The following is a 23,074-nucleotide window of genomic DNA, read 5'->3' on the forward strand; positions in this document are numbered from 1 at the left end:
ATTTCGAAATTCATATCTACCAATTCTGGACCATTATTCGCTTGACTTAAAGTCGGGAAGAGAAAACAAAAGTATGAAGCTCCAATACATAGGGGAAAATATAAAGCCCAACAACAACACCGAAATTACAAACCGTGTATGTCGATGTTTATCGCAACATAAAGACACGGGAGAATTAAAAGCACTATAACCTCTAGGGTGAAGTAGAAGAAAACAGATTCCTCTGGTGGAAGTTGGAAAAGGAGAATGATTGTTGCGATAATAAGGATGAGGACAAGGATCAGAACTGGATTAAGCATTTCACAATCCTTTGGATGTACGAACTAAGAAAGAAAGTATTGGAATGGTGAAAATAATGGAACGGAAGAAGTTCATTTATAGTGGAAATACTTGACAGAGGAATCGAGACAAATGATAGCATTTAATTAAAAAGATCTTAAATCCCGTAAATCCCGAAGGATCAGATCTTATAGATTTCATAGATTTTCTTTTAAATCTCTTGAATTTCGGAATTCAACCAAGACAACGTCAAAAGATTAGACGCACCTTATTTTCTAAAAATTCAAACGTGACTACGTCAAAAGTTAAATCTCTATCTCAATCTGTTGTGATAGCTTCATTTGTACGTTTCACCTAATCGAATCGTTTTATCTATATTAGTCAATAATGATAAAACACCATTTATCAACTCATATTTGTCATGGAAACATCTTTATGGTTAGCCATGACCACCTCACTCAAATTTCGGGACGAAATTTCTTTAACGGGTAGGTACTGTGACGACCCGGAAATTTCCGACCAAATTTAAACTTAATCTTTATATGTTTCCGACACGATAAGCAAAGTCTGTAATTTTTAACCTCAAAAGTTTTGGAACTATAGTCACGTAATCAATTACTCTCTGACTAATTTCGATGATTCACGAACCATTGTTTGTAAATAAAATTGTACATATATATATATATGTAAATATAAATATGTGTAGTAATTTAAAATTATAAAATATAATTTAAACATTGGAATTAGATATGTTAAATAAGATACAAAATAATTAAGTAAAATTTAAAATGAATATATAGACATATGAGATTTATGTATATTATTAAATAATATATATATAGTTAAATGATAAAGATTCAGTAAAAGTTACTATATAATATATTATATGATTATTAAATATTACATAATTAACAATATATTATTAAACAAATTAAATAAGATTTTATTACTTTCATTATTATTATTAATACTAATATTAATATTAATATTAATAATTAATATCAGTATTAGTTATACTGTTATAGATAATAGATATAGATAAGAAATCTAATGCAATTAAGTTGTTACCTTTACTAATATTAATATTACTTTCACTACTATTATTAGAATATGTAGTTAATATTAATAACAAAGTTATTATTAATATTTTGTATATTACATAAATATGAAATTGATACAACTGAATTGTTACATAACTACTATTAATATTAGTGTTATTAGTATTGTTGTTATCATTATTCATATCATAATTAGTAGTAAGATTATAATTTTAATTACTATAAATGGTTATGTATTATTATTATCTTTATTAAGATTATTAATATCATTAGTATTATAACTAATAATAAAATTTTAATTTTAGTATTTATGATTAATATTAGTATTATTATTGGATATTATTATTACCATTAATAATTAGTATTATTATTATTATAAATTATTATTGATATCATTTTTAGTATTATTTGATAATATTAACATTATTATTATTATTACTATTATTATTATTAATTCAATTATTAATAGGATTTTAATTAATTATAATTACTAATAATTAATATATTAATATACATTATATTATAGAACGTACTCATTTGGAATCAGGATCTGTTATCAGTAGCTCTCAATCTGTAGCATTATCTTGTTTCTGTCCCGTATTGTGATTCAATCAATAGAAAACATCCAAACTCAGTAGATAACGTAATCTGCTTTTATATATTTTTTTCTTATTTAATTCCTGTTATATTTGTACTGGCTGTCGACTGATTCCATTATAAGATTGACTAATTCATTGTAATATTGGATCCATTCGAACTACCTTCCATTTCCAATATCAATTTCAACAACCCAATACTGTTAAATTAGTTAAATTAATAATATTTTTTTTAAACAGACTGCAAAACCCGTTCTTCAACTTTTGAGCCAAATCACAATTCTGTGTCGCATTTAAAAATCTATAAATGGAGGATTGTTAGAAATCCTTCATTTAATCTATATATAAAGTTTCAGTTCTTAATTCATAAAATCAAAGTCGAATTTCGAAGTCAAAGATATATTTTCAAAAGTCAAAATAATAGTTCTTCTCAAAATTCATTTTTTATTCGATGTTTCAGATTCAATTAGGTACACAGATAGTTTCTAAAGGGGTTTTGCAACCTATTTCATGAAGTAAGTTTTTGTTAAAACGATCTCTAATTAAAAATCAAGATTTTTTTTTCTGTATGCGTCGAGACTGCAGTAGCAGTTTTTATTTTTATTTTTTTATTTTTTATTTTTTTTTCTCGTTTTCCTTTTAATGCTAACATCTGACATCTGATTTCTATTATTTACAAATGTTTTAAAATATCTTAATTGGGAAAATTTAAAACTGTCTTGGCCGATTTATATGTTTGAAGAGAAGATGAAAGGGAAACAGAAGTTAATAGGTTAAATAATATTTAGAAGAGTTATGATCAGTAAAAATCGAATGGATCAGTTGGTTAAGGTTGTTTGTGTGTATCCGAGAGGTCTCGGGCTCGAGTCCGGGCAAGGGCAATTATATTCTTTTTGGAACCTATTCTTGTGAGGTAGTAGTCTTTTATTGTTATTGTTATTACTTCATTATTATTATAATTATTATTATTATTATTATTATTATTATCATTATTATTATTATTATTATTATTATTATTATTATTATTATTGATTATGGTTATTATTAAGATAAGTGTTATTAGTTCCTAAGAATTAAAGTATAATTATTATTATTATCATTTATCTAATTAATAGTATTATCATTATTATTATTACTAATATTATCATTAAGTATTATTATTATTATTATTATTATTATCACTATATTATTATTATTATTACTAGTATTAGTATTAGTATTATTATTATTATTAATATTATTATGATTATTATTATTATTGTAATATTATGATTATCGTCATTAAGATGATTATGAACATATTAACAACATTCATGCTACAAAATTAATAATAAAAGTGATACAATAAAAATTATGAAAAATGGTCATAATTATTTAAATATAGGTACAATTATGAATACGATTACAAATTTAAGTTATAGAAACTGTAGTCATAAGTTTAGAAATTATAAGAAACTTAGGATAAATCTGATATGTATTATTAGCACTGATATTATTATCATTTACTAAAAGTATCATTTTAATTAAAATTATCAAAATTAGCATTTTTATTAAGATTACCATATACATTAAAATAGATACTATTACTACTAATATTATTACTATTATTATTATCATTACTATTATCATTCTTGTCAATACTGGTATTATTACAAATAGATATTTTATACAACAATACATTACAATAATATTAATATTACGTATCATTATATGGTTATTATTAAAATGATAATTACTAAATTATATATATATAATGTATCAGTTAATACACAAATATATATTGTTATCATATATAAAACCTTACATATATATGTATAATATAAATAATGATAAATATTAACTATATAAAATATATAAATTAAATATATTAAAATGATCCAAATAACATGAAATATAACAAGTATATTATTAATAATAATATATATAAACTTGCTCGATTACGATTATATGTTTTAATAAATATACAATTGATATAGGTTCGTGAATTCGAGGTCAACCCTGCATTGTTCAATATAGTCATATGTATTTTTACTACAAAATACATTAGGTGAGTTTCATTAATCCCTTTTTAAATGCTTTTGCAATATATATATTTGGGACTGAGAATACATGCGCTGTTTTTATAACTGTTTTACGAAATAGACACAAGTAATTGAAACTACATTATACGGTTGAATGATCGAAACTGAGTATGCCCCTTTTTATTAAGTCTGGTAATCTAAGAATTAGGGAACAGACACCCTAATTGACGCGAACTCTAAAGATAGATCTATCGGGCCCAACAAGCCCCATCCAAAGTACCGGATGCTTTAGTACTTCGAAATTTATATCATGTCCGAAGGAGGATCCCGGAATGATGGGGATATTCTTATATGCATATTGTGAATGTCGGTTACCAGGTGTTCAATCCATATGAATGATATTTTTGTCTCTATGCATGGGACGTATGTTTATGAGAAATGGAAATATGAAATCTTGTGGTCTATTAAAATTATGAAATGATTATTTATGATAAACTAATGAACTCACCAACCTTTTGGTTGACAATTGAAAGCATGTTTATTCTCAGGTATGAAAGAAATCTTCCGCTGTGCATTTGCTCATTTTAGAAACATTACTTGGAGTCATTCATGGCATATTTCAAAAGACGTTGCATTCGAGTCGTCGAGTTCATCAAGATTATTATTAAGTCAATTATAGTTGGATATATTCTGAAATTGTATGCATGCCGTCAATTTTCGTTGTAAAGAAAGAATGTCTTTTAAAATTGAATGCAATGTTTGTAAAATGTGTCATATAGAGGTCAAATACCTCGCGATGTAATCAACTGTTGTGAATCGTTTATAATCGATATGGATTTCGTCCGGATGGATTAGGACGGGTCTTCACACTACAATACAACACACAACCATGGTTAACCATACTCGCGTCATGGTACTACCAGCTCTTTGGTTCACACCATACGCATCGGTTATGACGCTACCGGCTATTTGGTTCACATCACAACCCGAGTCATACTCGCTATAAGTGCTACCGGCTCTTTGGTTCACACTATAATAACTCGTGCCGTAGTGCTACTGGCCCTTTGGTTCACACTACAACACACGTACTACGATGCTACCGGCTCTTTGGTTCACATCATAGCATAATCGCACATACTATGGCACTATCGACTCTTTGGTTCATACCATAGTATAAAAATAAATACATTATATACATACGCATATAATTATTCCACTCACCTTATCGCCTTTGGTGAACTAGGAATCAAGCTCGCAACCTTCAATGATATGCACCTATCACATTATGCATTTAATTAACATACAACTCTAGTGGACTAACCACCAACACTTCTTCCTTAAGCATTTAATGCTCTAAAAGCATTAAATGATTCACATCCACCAAAACCGCCCATTAATAGCTATGACTCGTCATAATTCACTAAAAGCTAGTGATTAGGGTCTACTAACACCAAATAACACAATTTATGGGTATTTCATACCCACCTCACCCAACTAGGTCAACCACTACCCATTTGACCCATTTTAACATTTAGTTTTTACAAGTTTTGGTCAAACTTATCCCATTTACAATCTTTCATCATTTTACAAGTGTATTAGCGACTAACAACACAATTTACACTTACAATTCTCAATATTCGTGACCAAACCCTAGATTAACACCATTTGGGTTTTCCTTGCATCTAATTAACCCAAATTCACCCATTAAGTCCCCAAATGGGTCTTACAAGTCTAAAATGGCCAAACCCTAGCCATAAATTAACTAAAACTTAAAACACAGAGTTAAGACTTACCAATACTATCAAGTCGTAGCTACGAACGAGGAGAACAAATTTCCTATTTGCTCCAAAGATCGAATCACAAATCTTCGCCTTCGAATCTCACTTTTAATCCAAATGGATTTTATGTTTTGGAAGAGAAAATGGAAAGAAAAGGGAAATGAAACATGAATTAAATGAGATAAGTGGCTGATATTGAGCCTCAAATCTGGTCCACACGCAAAAAGATGAAAATACCCTCGAACCACTCCTATTTAAATCTGAAAAACGAATCAGCATACCAGAGGGGTTGCGGCGCGACCCCTTTTGTCGCGGGGCGGCACTTAACATAAAACTCGAGCTGTTTAGATTGGTTCCTGGGGCTTGATTCGCGTTATATGTCGCGGCGCGACCTTTCTCTCCGCGGCGCGACAATGGCCGCAGACTGACCACTTTTCCACATTTTAAACTCACAATGAAATATACAACTTGTACCTTTCGTTCTCGCTTCCTATACGCATTAAACTTCAAATTTAAGCCTCACAAGACTTAATACCTCTCCTAAACCATGTGTATACTCGTACACATATACATTCTCATGCGTAACATATAACAAATTAACACTTTGAAATGTTTAAACACAAATACGAACAAGATATAACGTTCTAACAATTAAATAAGTACCTTGAGTCATATACGAAGAAAACGGGATGTTACAATTTACAAAAGTTTTAAAACTTGTCAAAATGCATTGCTTATCATGACGAAAATATTAAATCATATAGAGAATTGGTTTAAGTTGAAATTTTCATGGTCATCATAGTACGGTTATAGGGTTTTAGATGAGTATCCGTGCGGTTTATGATGTGTACACGTATGGTTTCAGGTGGGTATCTGTACGGTTTCAATCGTATACATACAGATTGAGTGAGATACGAATCTGAAGTATCCGTGGTATTTGATACGGATGTGAGTGTATCCGTGTAATTTGGTACGGATTGAGCTCAAGAAGGTTACAGATGTAATTGTTAAGGTTTGTTACAACTACGATGAGGCAGTTATTGGTGGTTCATTGTGGTACAACGACAACAACATGTTTCAGGCTAAACTTCAAACATGAAAAACGTCTAGAATTTAATATCACAGCTTCGTGAATGATTTCAGGTTCTAAAACAAAGGTACATGATTTGTTAACTTTTTGTGAATAAGTTTGACTGAAAAATTCAATCTATGTGATTGATGAAACCGAGGTTTGATAATTACCGAAGCTTATACTATTGATAAGGAAGATTTTTAACTAAACAATCTCATGTTTTCATGTAGAATTCAGAATTTTGCTTTTCTAGTACTGTAGCGATGAAGGATGAAGAACATAGGCTTTAATTGTCTATTTCGGCTTCAGTTGTCCATCGTCGATATACCGACGATGATTTTATTTGTTTTTATTAATTATTCAATTTTTATATCGGTCCACACCTTATTTTCTTTCACTAAAACTTTGAATCAAAGATACCGAACAACACTTCACTTTAATCAATTTCAAAGTCTATTTCGACCTTAAAATAGACACTGAAAATAAACTACTGACATATTATACTCTTAGTCATGCTACAAATACTCTTGTTATAGTGGTGGTGCTATATATTACGATCTGAGTAAGAGTTTAACTATTTTGAGCCCTATGGGCCAAAATAAGGGACACCGTTTGAATTTTGTTCTTTAAAAGGACACCACCGTTATGTAGTTAATGATACTCGTGTTACGCATCAGACTTACATCGCCATGTATATCGCGCGCATATTATGTGCCAAATTGGTTCAGCGCAACTTTACATGCGCTGAGATGACGTGTGTGTGTCAGGAGACCGGACTTACGGCACATCACTAGACTTACTCTTGATCTACAGGTAACGTTCCATAAACACAAATCCTATAAGCCAACCCAAACCATCAACAACCGGCTATCCCGTCGATGGTGGGTTAACGTTTAACCACCCTTGTTGAGATCCTCATCTCGCAAAGGGTTATTCACGGTACTCCGGACCGGAGAGTTAAGCTCAAATGACCCTTAAATCCCTTTCTATTGTTGATAAGCATGGACCGGACCCGACCCCTCTATTCGATGCTTGATCAGTAGTACTCCAATATTTAATTTACACGCCTACACACCATATGGAAAATAATACATCAATAATTAAAACTACATACATGTCAACTATTATGATCGAAATCAACAATTATAATTTGTAAAGGGATACTAACTAGATTTGATTTTGATTCTTTAAAAGGACACCATTATGTACTACAATAAAACTACACATCACTTTAAAAAAATTTAGTTTCCTTGAATTAGTTGAATGAGACGTTCAATGATCGGCACTGATCATTACATCACTAATTTTATGCACACATCGTTAAATATGAATTGTACTATTGTACTATACAACACATTAAAACATATTTAGTGATAAATAGATAAATTTACTGGTGTAAGGATACATCCAACAAAGTTGTGCATTAGTTAGTTGTACGATACAACTTATTAATGCATAAGTTTTGATGGAGGCATCAATCTGGATATTAAAGATATCAATTCTCTTTCATAACAAATGACCAAATTAGAGATCACAAACAGACGGTGGTGAAAATCGGAGATCACAAAGAGAACCTTTTTTAACAACAGTACGGGATCATTCGAGGGGACTTAACCATCCATGCATTCATCTTCCACAGTTGCATAACATGTACCCAACTGTTGCACAGAAGGAAACCCGGCCCAATCCGAGATCATGGGTGGTAAAAAAAACCCCTTCCTCACTGCCCCCGCAACGCGATGTGCAAAAAGCATCCTTGCGTGAAATTCAAGGGTAAATGGGCAATCTTGTGTGCAATGTTACACCTCACGAGATTCGAACTCCTGACCTTTCGCTTAGAGAGGCAGACCACAACCACATGAGCTATAAGACAAGGTTTCAAACAGAAGCTTTTGGGCCGTAAAATTACGATTTTTTTTACGTTTCGTCTAACGATCGCGAGGTTGAGGGTCACGATCACAAAATTTGTCGTATCCAACAAGTATTTATGATTTAGAAAAGATTTTGTTGTTCCCATATAAATCGTAACCCATATCCCATTGTATATATGAGTTGATATCGGCTAAAAAGTCACGTTTTTACCCCCGATATTTTAACGACCCGTCAAAGTACACTTGATGACCATCGTTATCTTGGTCCCACAGCTTGATCATAACTCTCAATGAATTTAATAAATAACCTTGCATTCTTTATTTAAAAATGATTTCCTATAAAGGAAATCTACCAAAATATGTAAGTTTAGAAAAACCATACATAAATACTTAATCAAAATTTGACCAAAACAAAGTCAACAAACACCCACAATTTAATGTATCAAAATAGAATGCAAGTTATTGTTTAACAAAAGCTGTCATCATAAATACGTAGACTCTCTAAGCACAGTGGAAGCAATCAATCATGAACCTGAGAATAATACATGCGAGTAACTGTCAACAAAAATGTTGAGTGAATTATAGGTTTAATATTGCAAACAATATTTAATTTAAACCATAAAATTTTATGTTTGAAAACATAAAGACTCCTTTTAGACCACAAAATTATATGCTCGAAAACATATAAAACATTATTTCATTAACCCGTGAGCCACCTGGTAACCACTTAACCAATTTCACCCTTACCAAACACAATATATACTGAACAAGTGTATCTTCAAATAATTACGAAGTACTAATACATTCCGTCTGTAAATGCTAGCGCGACTAGCACGAAATGGGGTTGTCAAACCCGATAGATCTATCCATAGGATTCGCGTTCGCCAGTAGAAACCAGTGATTACAATTACCAGATTAGGGGATATTTTTGTTCCACTCACAATGAATAATTTAAACCAACTTTCACTTGTGTCCAACGTGAAAAATAAAATGCATGTATTCTCATCCCAAAAGATATAAAATAGAAAAATGGGACTATAACTCACCTTAACGACAATGAAGTAACCACACAAAAATGTGAATCGCAAATGAAGTAAGTGATCAAGAATGATCACAACGCCGACCTATAAATAAAGCAGGTCGATATAAATAACTAACTTAGGTCAAGTCTTAGTATGATAGCTATAGTACTTGTTGCTAGTAGGCATAAAACAACACTCAGTATGCTTCGATTTGATCAGAGCAGCGTAAGGACACGCACTATCTACTTTTAGAAAGTTTCTATTTTTGGCAGGTTTCCAGTTTTGGAAAGTTTCTATTTTTCGAAAGTTTCTATTTTAGGAAAGTTTCTATTTTAGGAAGGTTTCTATTTTTGAAAAGTTTCTATTTTTAGAAAGTTTCTATTTTAGGAAAGTTTCTATTTTTAGAAAGGTTATAACTTAGGAAAGTTTCCTTAATTAGAAAAGTCAACAAAAGTCAACTAAAAGTCAAAGTCAACCGAAAGTCAACTCAAAGTCAACCTTGGTCAAACTTAGTCAGCATTGAATATTAAGTATAAGTTATATTAATAATATAAGTTATAATGTTATTTAAAGTCATATATGTATAATTATGTCATATCATAAGTTTAATTAAATTAAAATGAATTATTAAAGTTAACATAAGTTTAAATGATATAATTAATATAACATAAGTATTTAATTAATTAATTAAATATTAATCATAATATAAGTATTATTAATTAATAATAAATTTTAATCATATCATAAGTATTATTAATTAATAATGAATTATTAATCATATCATAAGTTTCTAATTATAATTATTAATGTAGGATTTATGCGCAAGGTACATCACATAACTATATGGCTGAATTCATTTGAGCCTTCGGGGTCACACACTTATACACCTAGACGTCAATTAATAATATATATTTTTTGATATATATTATTCAAGTAAAGTAATTAAATATGATTAATTAATTAATTAGTTGATTAAATTAATTAATAAATATTTTCTTATGCTCCAAGGTATTCTTGTCATATAAGGAAAAGTAATACAGAGTAGAAGCTCTGGTAGGTTTGTTTTTACTAACCGATTTTGTGTACGTATTGCCGACTTAAAATCAATATATAAATTGACATCTTGCTTTGCCAATTTTTGAAGAAAAAAAAATACAATCTCAAAAAAGTTCCATTAGTTTTCTTTACGAAAGAAAACTAAATCCCACCAATCAATTTGTTTTACGAAAAATAAATATCAACCTTGATTTGTGTTTGTCTACGAACCTATTTATTTTCTAATCTTTACGATTCAAAATAAATAAATAATCCTTGTGATTATTATTTATTATTACTTGACAGGACTAGCACATCCGTTTGACGTTGTTCGAAGTGTAATGTGGACTACCCTAGCGACAATCATCCTTTTGATTGTTAGTTTCTCTTCCTTCAATCCGGTTCTACAAAAAAGGTATAATCTTTAAACTCCCTTGTTGTATTTATTTATTTAACCGTATAAATCATATGGATCCGTTTTTGGTGATTTATTTAATTCAATAAAATTAATACGCTTCCGCTTAAAGTTATTGTTATTATATGTATGTACATGATAATAATTAATTGGAAAATTGTTTTCTTAAAACCCTAAATCACCAACAGTGGTATCATGAGCCTCTTATGTTTTTATACGGTTAGTATATTTATGCGTGGCTGTTATTGATTAAATGGCTTGTATATATATTTGTATGTTTTTTTATCCATGGCCAAGACATGCATCTTATGCCATGGAGCAAGCCATAATTATTGTCATGATCATGTTATTATTATTATGATTTAATTGTACATAGCCGATGAAAACCTATACCGTGTGTATGTGTTGTGATCTTGAATGTTTATGGTTGTTTGGATGCCACTGTTTTGTGGCCATTTATGGATGTAATTTAATCTTTTATTTTGGGAGGCCATTTTGAGCTAATTATGTAATTTACAATTCTAGATTAGTTGTATTTTATTTTATAATAAATGTAACCTCCATGATGGGATTAAAGACTTGAAGTGAACGGAATTTGGCCATCAAGACACACTTGCAATAAAGTCAATGGACAAAAGCTGAGAGAGATGCGTTGAAGGAGAACACTTGGTCATCATGAGATCTTGACGCAAGTCGGAGCTTCTAAGGTTTACTTTTATGATCGTCCCTTTAGTTGACTGCTTGGTTCTCATAATGGCTCGTGAGACCAAGCATAGGATTTTCATCGGATGAGGCTATGCACATACTTATTATGTTTTATTTTGTGTGGTTGCATTTTATATGTTATGTGATTGTGTATAATTTGCCATGTGACAATTAAAATTAAAACATAATTAAAATCAAGTTAAAATGTTTTTAACTTGTGAGACGAATATTATGCGTGTAATATTCGTAACACAATTTTTCTAAAGATTATTAAAATTGTATAATATACCCGTCGAAATTTAAGTCGTGCCGTCCAATTCGGTTGAAACACTTGTCGTTATTTTTTGACTATGCGTGAGACCTAGTTGAATTATAACTCGAAGTAATCATTATCTATGCGTGAGACCTAGATTAATTTTTATATGTTTCACAATTGGATGACTTAATCGAGTTGAGAGGTGAGACCGCAACCCGGGGCAAGGATGGGACTAAACATGCCAGCATGACACTAGTGTTAGACACTAAATTTCGTGAGTCCTATAAAGATCTAAGAGTTGTACTTGTAATGCAATTGGTGCCCACCGCCTACCGATTGAATCCACCATTGCTAGCAGATCAACTGATGTGATGGTGGGAGCACAATGTGGATCTTAGCCTTTTACGTAAATTAAAAGTTTTATAAGTTTTAAAACATGGGTAATTAATTTATAAAAGGATAATTATTAAAGATACTAAACGAACCTTGTTTATTTTGTAGATGACATCAAACACAATTCAATCCGTAAACAACATGACCATAAGGTCAATCCTTGAAATGGAAAAATTGAATGGTAACAACTTCATTGACTGGTATCGAAACCTTCAGATTGTCTTAAAGTCTGAAAGGAAGTTGCACCATCTAGAAAATCCTTTACCTGAAGCCCCACCTGAAACTGCTAGTGCTACTGTTCGTAATGCTTATACTAAGCAGTATAATGAACAACTTGAAGTAGCATGTCTTATGCTTGCTAGCATGACCTCTGAGCTCCAAAGGAACTTAATGGACTACAATGCATATGACATGATCGAGGAACTCAAGACGATGTTCCAACAGCAGGCTGAACAGGAATTGATTGAAACTGTGAAAGTGTTTCACGCTTGCAAACATGAGTTGGGGCAGCCGGTTAGCCAATATGTCTTGAAGATGAAAGGCTATCTGGATCAATTGGAGAGCCTAGGTTATGCTATGCCTCCAGTTCTTGGAGTGCACTTGATACTTACTTCACTATCCAAGGACTATGATGTATTTGTAATGAATTACAATATGCATAGCATGGGAAAACCCATTCCAGAGCTTCATGCAATGCTTAAGCAAGCTGAAAAGGGGCAACCAAAGAAGACTCCTGCAGTCTTAACAATAAAGGAAGGTAAAATCCAGAAAAGAAAGCCGCAAGTTGCTAGTGGAAAGGGAAAAGGAAAGATTAAGCAAGCTTACACACCAAAGAAGAAAATTTCACCACCAGCAAAGAAAGAGCATCCCGCAAAGGACATGGATTGTCACCATTGTGGCCAGATTGGTTATTGGAGATGAAACTGTGTCCTTTACTTGGAAGAGTTAAAGAAGGGAAAGGCTGGTTCGACCAGCACTTCAGGTATCTTCGTTATAGAACTCTATAATTTTCCTAATAAAACTTGGGTGTATGACACTGGTTGTGGTACTCATATTTGTAATGATATGCAGGGACTTAGGAAAATTCAGAAGCTGAATAAGGGGGCTTTGGATCTGTACGTTGGCAATGGCGATCGTGCAGCTGTCGAAGCTATAGGAAGCTATGAGCTCATCCTCCCAAGTGGACTTATTCTTATTTTAGATATTTGTCATTATGCACCTTCTATTACTAGAGGTGTTATTTCAGTTTCTCGTTTGAAGGATAATGGTTTTAATCATGTATTCACAGATTATGGTATTTCAGTTTCTAAGGATAATATTTTTTATTTTAATGCTATTCCTAGATATGGTATTTTTGAAATTGATATGCATAATCTTGTTCCAAACGAAAGTTCTATATTTAATTGTAGCTCTAAGAGATTCAAGCATGATTTGAATTCCACATATCTATGGCATTGTCGTCTTGGTCATATAAACAAGAAATGCATAACAAAGCTGCAACACGATGGGCTTCTTGAGTCAACCGGCAATGATTCGTTTGACATATGCGAATCTTGTTTATCTGGAAAAATGACAAAGAAACCCTTTACCCACCAGGTTGAAAGGGCGAGTGATCTACTTGGATTCATTCATACTGATGTATGTGGCCCATTTAGAACAATGTCTAGAGATGGAGCTACCTACTTCGTTACTTTTACTGATGATTTTAGTAGATATGGTTATGTTTACTTGATTAAACATAAACATGAAGTATTTGAAACTTTCAAAGCGTTTCAAAATGAAGTTGAAAATCAACTCGAAAAGGCCATTAAGGTTCTACGGTCCGACCGTGGAGGCGAATATATGAGTCAAGAGTTTCTAGATCATCTGAGAGATAGTGGGATTGTCTCACGATTTACTCCTCCTTACACACCTCAGCATAATGGTGTGTCAGAAAGGAGAAATCGAAATTTGCTTGACATGGTCCGATCAATGATGAGTCTAACAACTCTACCACCATCCTTTTGGGGATTTGCTCTAGAGTCTGTTGCACGCATGCTCAACATGGTTCCAACCAAGAAGGTAAACAAGACACCATATGAAATATGGTATTGGAAGGTCCTAAATCTGTCTTACTTGAAAGTCTGGGGTTGCGAGGCTCACGTGAAGCGTGATACGCCAAACAAACTTGAGTCCAGAACTATCAAGTGTATCTTTATAGGATACCGATAGGAAACGATGGGATACTACTTCTACTATCCAGCAGAAAACAAGGTTTTCACTACTAGATATGCTGAGTTTTTGGAGAAGAGTCTCCTCTTACAGGAAGCAAGTGGGAGCACTGTAGATCTTGAAGAAATTCAAGAACAAGATACATTACCTTCTGTAAGCACTAGCAAAATTCGTACTGAGCCTCAACATGAAAGTGTCGAGGCACAGGATGAAGCATGTCTCATTCGTAGATCTAATAGAACCTCTCGTCCACCTGAAAGGTTAAACCTTATGGTTACGACGGAGGACTTGGAATTAGGGGATCTGGGAAAACCCGCTAATTACAAAGCTGCATTGTCAGATCCTGAATCTGATAAATGGCAAGATGCTATGAATGAAGAGATGCAGTCCATGAAAGATAATCAAGTTTGGCGCTTGATTGATCTTCCACCAAACACAAGCCTGTTGGGTGTAAATGGATCTTCAAGAAGAAGACCGACATGGATGGAAATGTACACACCTTTAAGGCCCACTTGGTAGCAAAAGGTTATACTCAAACCTACGGGGTTGATTATGAAGAGACCTTTTCTCCAGTGGCGGACATTAAAGCTATTAGGATACTCATAGCTATAGCAGCGTACTATGATTATGAGTTTTGGCAAATGGATGTCTAAACCGCATTCCTAAATGGTCACCTTAGCGAGGACGTATATATGGTGCAACCTGAAGGGTTTGTGAATCCTAAGTATCCTAATAAAGTATGCAAGCTTCAGAAATCCATTTATGGATTAAAGCAAGCATCAAGGAGTTGGAACAAGAAGTTTGATGAGAAAATCAAAGAGTTTGGTTTCTCACAAAACCTTGACCAACCATGTGTGTACATGAGAGCTAGTGGGAGCATTAAAGTCTTTCTGATCTTATATGTTGATGGCATATTACTCATGGGAAATCATATTCCAACGCTACAAGACGTTAAGTCCTGGTTTGGAAAATGTTTCTCTATGAAAGATCTGGGAGATGCAGCGTATATCCTAGGAATCAAGATCTATAGAGATAGATCTAAGCGGTTAATAGGTTTAAGTCAAAGTGCATATGTTGACAAAATCTTAAAGCGATTTAAGATGGACGCTTCCAAGCGTGGTAGTCTTCTGATGCAACCAAATGTGGTATTGAGTAAGACTCAAGCCCCCTACACCCGAAGAGGTTAAGTGAATGATTGGAGTCCCATATGCTTCAGCTATTGGATCCATCATGTATGCTATGAGGTGCACTAGACCAGATGTTTCTTTCGCTCTCAATATGACGAGTCGATACCAACAGAATCCTGGTGATAGTCACTGGACTGTTGTAAAGAATATATTGAAGTATTTGAGAAACACTAAAGATATGTTCTTAGTTTACGGAAGTTTGATGAACTGAGCGTATAGTGTTACGCTGATGCTAGTTTCGAAACTGATCGAGATGATAGTCGATCACAATCTGGCTACGTTTTCGTTATGAACGGAGGTGCAGTCGACTGGAGAAGCTCGAAGCAGAGCACTACAGCGACGTCTACAACAGAATCAGAATACATTGCTGCATCTGAAGCTGCTCAGGAAGCTGTTTGGATCAGAAAATTCATATCAGGTCTTGGCGTTGTTCCCAGCATTGAAAATCCCATGGACATGTATTGCGACAATACTGGTGCTATAGTAATAGCAAATGAACCAGAAGTTCTACGTGGTGCCAAACACATCCTTCGAAAATTTCACGACATACGTGAAGTTATAGAGAGAGGTGACGTACGTATTCAAAGGGTTCTAACAGAAGATAATCTAGCTGACCCGTTCACAAACCCAATGTCTTGTACCAAGCATGTTAAGCATTCAAGGATCATTGGGCTTAGACCAGCTACTAGCTTTATGTAATTTTAGTATTTGGATAATTGGAACATGAAAGCAGTTTTTATTTGTAATGAATTGATATAATGTGTTATGATCGTTTTTATTCATAATTACTGTGTTCTATATTTGCATGTTTAAATCCGTGAATAATGACTTATTCTAAATTTTCCATTGTCGATTGATGATACGGGAGTAACATCAAACTAAGACAAATGTGAGTGTTTGATATGGTATAATGTGTTACTATCAAACTCACATGTATTCATATGATGCATATTGGAATGACCCAACCTTCGAGCTTTCACTGCATGGACCAGCGTCAACAGTGAAACTTGCAAGTGGTTATGTCATAATGTCCTTCGACTTGAGATGCACGCCGGTTTCGATGTGTGGAGCATTATACTTTGATATGGTTAAACGCAGTCCTAAATAAGGATGTTATAAAAGCCATTATTGGGTGTAATGTAAAGCTCGTGACAGACACGTGTATGCAAGATAGGATTTTTTTCCTCCAATCTATTTGGAGTTAGATACTTTTGAGCTCCTCGATGAATGAATAAGATATTTGTGTGGCCGCACCCAAATGTAATTGAGATGGTACTTAATTAGTTTGGTGATCTAATTCACTTCTAAGAATCGAGAAACAAAATTGTTAAAAAAATGAGAATGACAGATGATCCATGTCTCGAGTTTAACTAAAGTATCTGAAACAAAGGGATAAATGACATTTAACACTTACTATGAGCAGTTCTGAGAAACTACCCTCACATGAATTTAGGGACAGTGGCGTGTTGCTAGACGCTAACCATTGTTTGTATAGTTACTTGGTGTTGTGTCGTGCAGAAGTGGGAGTCTGTAGGATTTATGCGCAAGGTACAACACATAACTATATGGCTGAATTCATTTGAGCCTTCGGGGTCACACACTTATACACCTAGACGTCAATTAATAATATCTATTTTTTGATATATATTATTCAAGTAAAGTAATTAAATATGATTAATTAATTAATTAATTAGTTGATTAAATTAATTAATAAATATTTTCTTATGCTCCAAGGTATTCTTGTCATATAAGGAAAAGTAATACGGAGTAGAAGATCTGGTGGGATTTGTTTTTACTAACCGATTTTGTGTACGTTTTGCCGACTTAAAATCAATATATAAATTGACATCTTGCTATGCCAATTTTTGAAAGAAAAAAAAATACAATCTCAAAAAAGTTCCATTAGTTTTCTTTACGGAAGAAAACTAAATCCCACCAATCAATTTGTTTTAAGAAAAATAAATATCAACCTTGATTTGTGTTTGTCTACGAACCTATTTATTTTCTAATCTTTACGATTCAAAATAAATAAATAATCCTTGTGATTAATATTTATTATTACTTGACAGGACTAGCACATCCGTTTGACGTTGTTCGAAGTGTAGTGTGGACTACCCTAGCAACAATCATCCTTTTGATTGTTAGTTTCTCTTCCTTCAATCCGGTTCTACAAAAAAGGTATAATCTTTAAACTCCCTTGTTGTATTTATTTATTTAACCGTATAAATCATATGGATCCGATTTTGGTGATTTATTTAATTCAATAAAATTAATACGCTTCCGCTTAAAGTTATTGTTATTATATGTATGTACATGATAATAATTAATTGGAAAATTGTTTTCTTAAAACCCTAAATCATCAACAATTAAATCATAAGTATTTAATAATTAAATTATAATTAAATAATAACTAAGACTTATAATAAATAAATAATTAATTAATTCTTATTATAAGTCTTATTATAATAATCTCATAACATTAGTTTAATACTTACCATAAGTATTTCTCATTAATAATAAAAGTATTATTAATCATAAGTTTAATTAAATGTTTAATTAATCAAAATGTAATTAATAAATGATATAATAAATATATATATCATAAGTCTTAAATTAAAATAATTACTTTTATATCATATGTAATTTAATAATAATGAAAATCATTATTTATATCATAAGTTCCATTTTATAACCATACGTTTTAATTAAAAGTTCATCGGGTCATAACTTGAGTCACGGGTGTCGGTTTTCGGCGAGTCTTACATATATCCTCGCCTAACCAAACCACCCGAAACATTAGTACACTCAAGAACACCCCAAGAACAGCCCCCAAGTCATGACCAACAGCCATAATTCAACTTGGGACTTTAATCCAATAAAAAACTTGTTTTAGTCATACCGGGTGATCCGTCACTCGGATTTCGATGACCCGAACATGAATGTTTATCCAATCATCAATCCTAACACACTAGTGCACCCTAGAGACTCCAAAAGTGGTCACAAAGTCTGACCAAACCTGAACACATTCATTTTTATATTTTGATTTCATGAAAACACCATTTTAATCATATCTTAAGTTCCGGGAATCGAAATAACATGAATCCGGAGTCTAAAATCAATGTCTTGATGAGAGGAACACACCTAGACAATTTAATTTAACAAAAACATCAGTTAAGTTTACTGAAACGGTCGATTAGTCTGCTGTCCACAATCAATCAAACCGAAAACATGTAATAACGAGTGATTCTAAGCATACAATCATTAATCCAACAACACACAAGCACTATACTATCATATTAATCATAAAAAACAGAAAAATTAAATAAAAATCAAAAAGCTAGGGTTAGGGTTTATACCCTAATCAAGAAATGATTAGTATGAACGCGTAGAGCTCGATACGGTGAATCCGGAAATGATGAAAGCCCTAAATCTTCAAGCTTGAAATAAAAAGATGATGATGATTATTGGTGATGTTGGCGATAGATAGGGAAGCAAGGAGGAGGAGAGAAAAATTAAAATGGTTGTTAGGTTGAAATGAAATGCAAGTTGTGGATTTTGATCAAAATAATCACAAGTTTGAAAAGTTGACAACCTAACCCCCCTCCTCTTGAAATTTTCGGCTGAATTTTGACTAGGGTGGGCCCCTTGTGGCCCATATTTGATAAATGTACAATAGCTTGTGGCCCGAATGCCTGAACGAAGCCCGAAACGCGAAAACGCTACTACGCGATTAATTCTTCGGAGAGATAACAAATACGCGACGAATAAAATATATAAACACTATATATAATCATATGACATCAAAATATCATACTTAAAATAATTTGGATTTACAAATCCCAAAAGTCTGACCGTTGGTTTGAAAACCGAAAAGATTCGCCGGATAGAAATCCACGACACGTTGAAACGTACAATTTAAAATATGAATACAAATATTCATATAACACATAATAATTAATATATTATTACTAAAATAATAATATAGGTCATAGAAATGACGTGGCACGAATAAAAATTAACGGGCGTTAAATAATAAACGGTAAAAGATAACGGATAAAGTAGGGTCGTGACAGTACCTTCCCGTTACGGAAATTTCGTCTCGAAATTTAAGCAGGTGCAGGGGTTGACTCGACATCTGAGAACAAATGCGGGTACTTCTTCCTTATCTTATCTTCACGTTCCCATGTGAACTCGGGTCCGCGTCTGGCGTTCCATCTAACTCAGACGATAGGAATTCTACTTTGCTTGAGAGTCGTAACCTCTTTATCCATAATTTCAATAGGTTCCTCAATAAAATGGAGTTTTTTTTATCAACATGAAGCTCCTCAAGAGGAATGGTTTCATCGGCCTCGGCCAAACACTTCTTCAATTTCAATAAATGAAAAACGTCATGAACGGCGCTAAGTTCTTGTGGCAATTTCAAACGATAAGCCACAGGTCCAACTCTCTCTGTAATTTCAAATGGTCCAACAAATTGAGGATTCAACTCTCCCCTTTTACCAAAACGTACCACACCCTTCCAAGGTGATACCTTCAACATAACACTGTCACCGACCTAAAATTCTAAATCATTCCTTCTAACATCGGCGTAACTCTTTTGCCTACTCCTGGCGGTTTTCAACCTCTCTTCAATCTGTACGATCTTCTCTGTAGTCTCATGAATAATTTCTGGGCCTGTGAGTTGAGCATCTCTAACCTCATTCCAACATATAGGAGACCTACACTTTCTACCATACAGAGCTTCAAATGGTTCGGCCTTAATACTTGCATGATAGCTGTTATTATAAGAAAATTCAGCCAGTGGCAAATATCTATGCCACTCATTACCAAGATCAATTACGCACGCTCGTAACATGTCTTCCAATGTTTGGATGGTCCTTTCACTCTGAACATCCGTCTGTGGATGATAAGCAGTGCTCATATCCAACTTAGTTCTTAAAGCTTCTTGAAAAGACTGCCAAAACCTTGATGTGAATTGACTGTCTCGGTATGAAATAATAGACACGGGAACACCATGTCTTGAAAAAATCTCCTTCAAATACAAACGAGTAAGTTTCTCCATCGAATCTGTTTCTTTAATAGGCAATAAATGAGCTGACTTTGTGAGTCGGTCAACAATCACCCAAATGGTATCATAACCACCTACAACTCTCGGTAACTTCGTAATAAAGTCTATCGTAATACCTTCCCACTTCCACTCGGGAATCTCAGGTTGCACCAGAAGTCTGGATGGTTTCTGATGTTCAGCTTTAACCTTAGCACATATCAAACACTTAGCCACATAAGTAGCCACAACAACTTTCAATTCAGGCCACCCGTATAGCTCCTTAAGGTCATGATACATCCTTCCCGAACCAGGATGAATAGAGTACCTAAACTTATGAGCCTCATCTAAAACAATTTGTCGCAAATCGTCCAATTTCGGAACCCAAAGATGTCCCGCAACATACCGAGTACCATCTGCTCGTACCTCAAATTTCTTACCCATGCCTCTGACGTTCGTAACATCCCGCGTTTTTCCATTAAATTTATTTTTAACACCGTCTTTTTTTTAGATAATGTCTTTTGTTATCTAAATTCGTATCTTTCGTTAACTAACGTTCGTAATATTTCCGTTATTTGATTTTAACATCTCCCGTTTACTCTAGCGTTTTTAAAATAATTCGTGTGGTTAATTCACGCACCCGCTTCCAAACTCGAGGGACTATTTGTGCCAAGTGACCAAACTTGGCCAAGAGAGTCAACTAGTCAAAGTATCCTCCCCACCATTCATTCATCACCCACCACCATCTTCTTACTTCCCTTTTTCTCTCAAATCCTCTCAACAAATAATCATCATCCAAATCTTTTCAAGGAAGCTTACAACAAAATGAATCGTACTTTGGAATCCTCTCTTCATCCTCAACGTTTTGGTACCAATTTCACTACTTGGGGTAAAGTTTCTAAAAACTCTAAATTTCTCAAATTCGTTTTATAGACTTGAAATGGTGTTAGTTAGTGTCTATGGCTCGAGTCTAACATAAGTATGTGATTAGTTTGCTTGATTTGTTTGTTTTGAGTAACTAGCATGAACACTTGAAATGGGTTTGTTAAATCTTTGATTTTGGATGATGATATGTGTTTAGATGTTATTGTTTATGTGTTTAAAGAATTAGTTACTTCATATGCTTTAAATTGGTATGTTGGATGACATGAAAATCTCACGTTAACATGATTGTTGATTTTATGATTTTTGGTTAGGGGTTGATAGACTTAAAACGAACTTTTGATGCATTGAATGCTTGTTAATGTTGTTGATAAGTGTTTAGTTGCAATGTATGTTTAATTACCTTCGAAACGGCATATCGTATGTGTAAATTGGATTCCCGAATTATCTTATGCGTTTATGAGCTTTGAACTTTTGATAATGAACATTCAATGACCTTTCGATGCGGATTTAATTGCTATAAATGCTAGTTTTGGTTGGTGATATGTTCTTAGTTGTATTCTTTGTCAAAATACCTTTCCAACAATATAAGATACGTGTTTTGAGTGTTTGCGGTTCGTTATTTGTGAGTTAGTGATTTTTGGTTCGAGACTTAACAAATTCAGCAAACAGCATATTTTATGTAGTAAAGCGCGCAGCGCATATGTAAAGGTGCAGATACTTAAACCCTAGAATGGTACCTGACCTAGTTCCACGCTATAATGCGCGGCGCGCATACCTGCGCGCATCGCGCACTTCCCAGGCCAAAGTTACTTTGTGTTTTGTTTTTACAAATTCATTTCCGCTTACTCGCAACCCCGATTAACATGAAACTTGGCCAACATGCTTATATATGATTTCTCATCATGGAAAAATTGTCTGAGACCCGACCTGACCCGAATGCGTTGACTTTTTCGTTGACTTTTACCAAAGTTTGACTTTTAGTCAAACTTAACCAAATACTTATGCAATCATTCTAATCTTCTTTTATACTTGATTCTTGCATGAAACTTGACAACGTGACTCAGATACTATATATATTCGAGTCGTAACGAGCCATAGGACTAATTGAACACATTTCGACCGACCTTGTGTCTTACCCGGTACTGATATAACTTATTTGTTTAGGTCAAGACTAAACAACTTTCATGCACACGTTTACTGTGTGAAGTACCTTTATACTCGTGCACTCGAGGTGAGATCATAGTCC

At 33.2% G+C, this 23,074-nt stretch overlaps 1 protein-coding gene across 1 annotated transcript; it reads left to right on the plus strand.

Moving 5' to 3' along the window:
- The first annotated feature begins 12,642 nt into the window (after positions 1-12,642).
- LOC139899882 (uncharacterized) lies at positions 12,643-13,422 on the plus strand. Its single transcript, XM_071882708.1, has one exon. It carries the CDS (start codon positions 12,643-12,645, stop codon positions 13,420-13,422), a length of 780 nt encoding a protein of 259 aa, XP_071738809.1.
- The last annotated feature ends 9,652 nt before the right edge of the window (positions 13,423-23,074 follow it).

This window comes from Rutidosis leptorrhynchoides, chromosome 3 (assembly GCF_046630445.1).
Source record: "Rutidosis leptorrhynchoides isolate AG116_Rl617_1_P2 chromosome 3, CSIRO_AGI_Rlap_v1, whole genome shotgun sequence".
Taxonomy (NCBI): domain Eukaryota; kingdom Viridiplantae; phylum Streptophyta; class Magnoliopsida; order Asterales; family Asteraceae; genus Rutidosis; species Rutidosis leptorrhynchoides.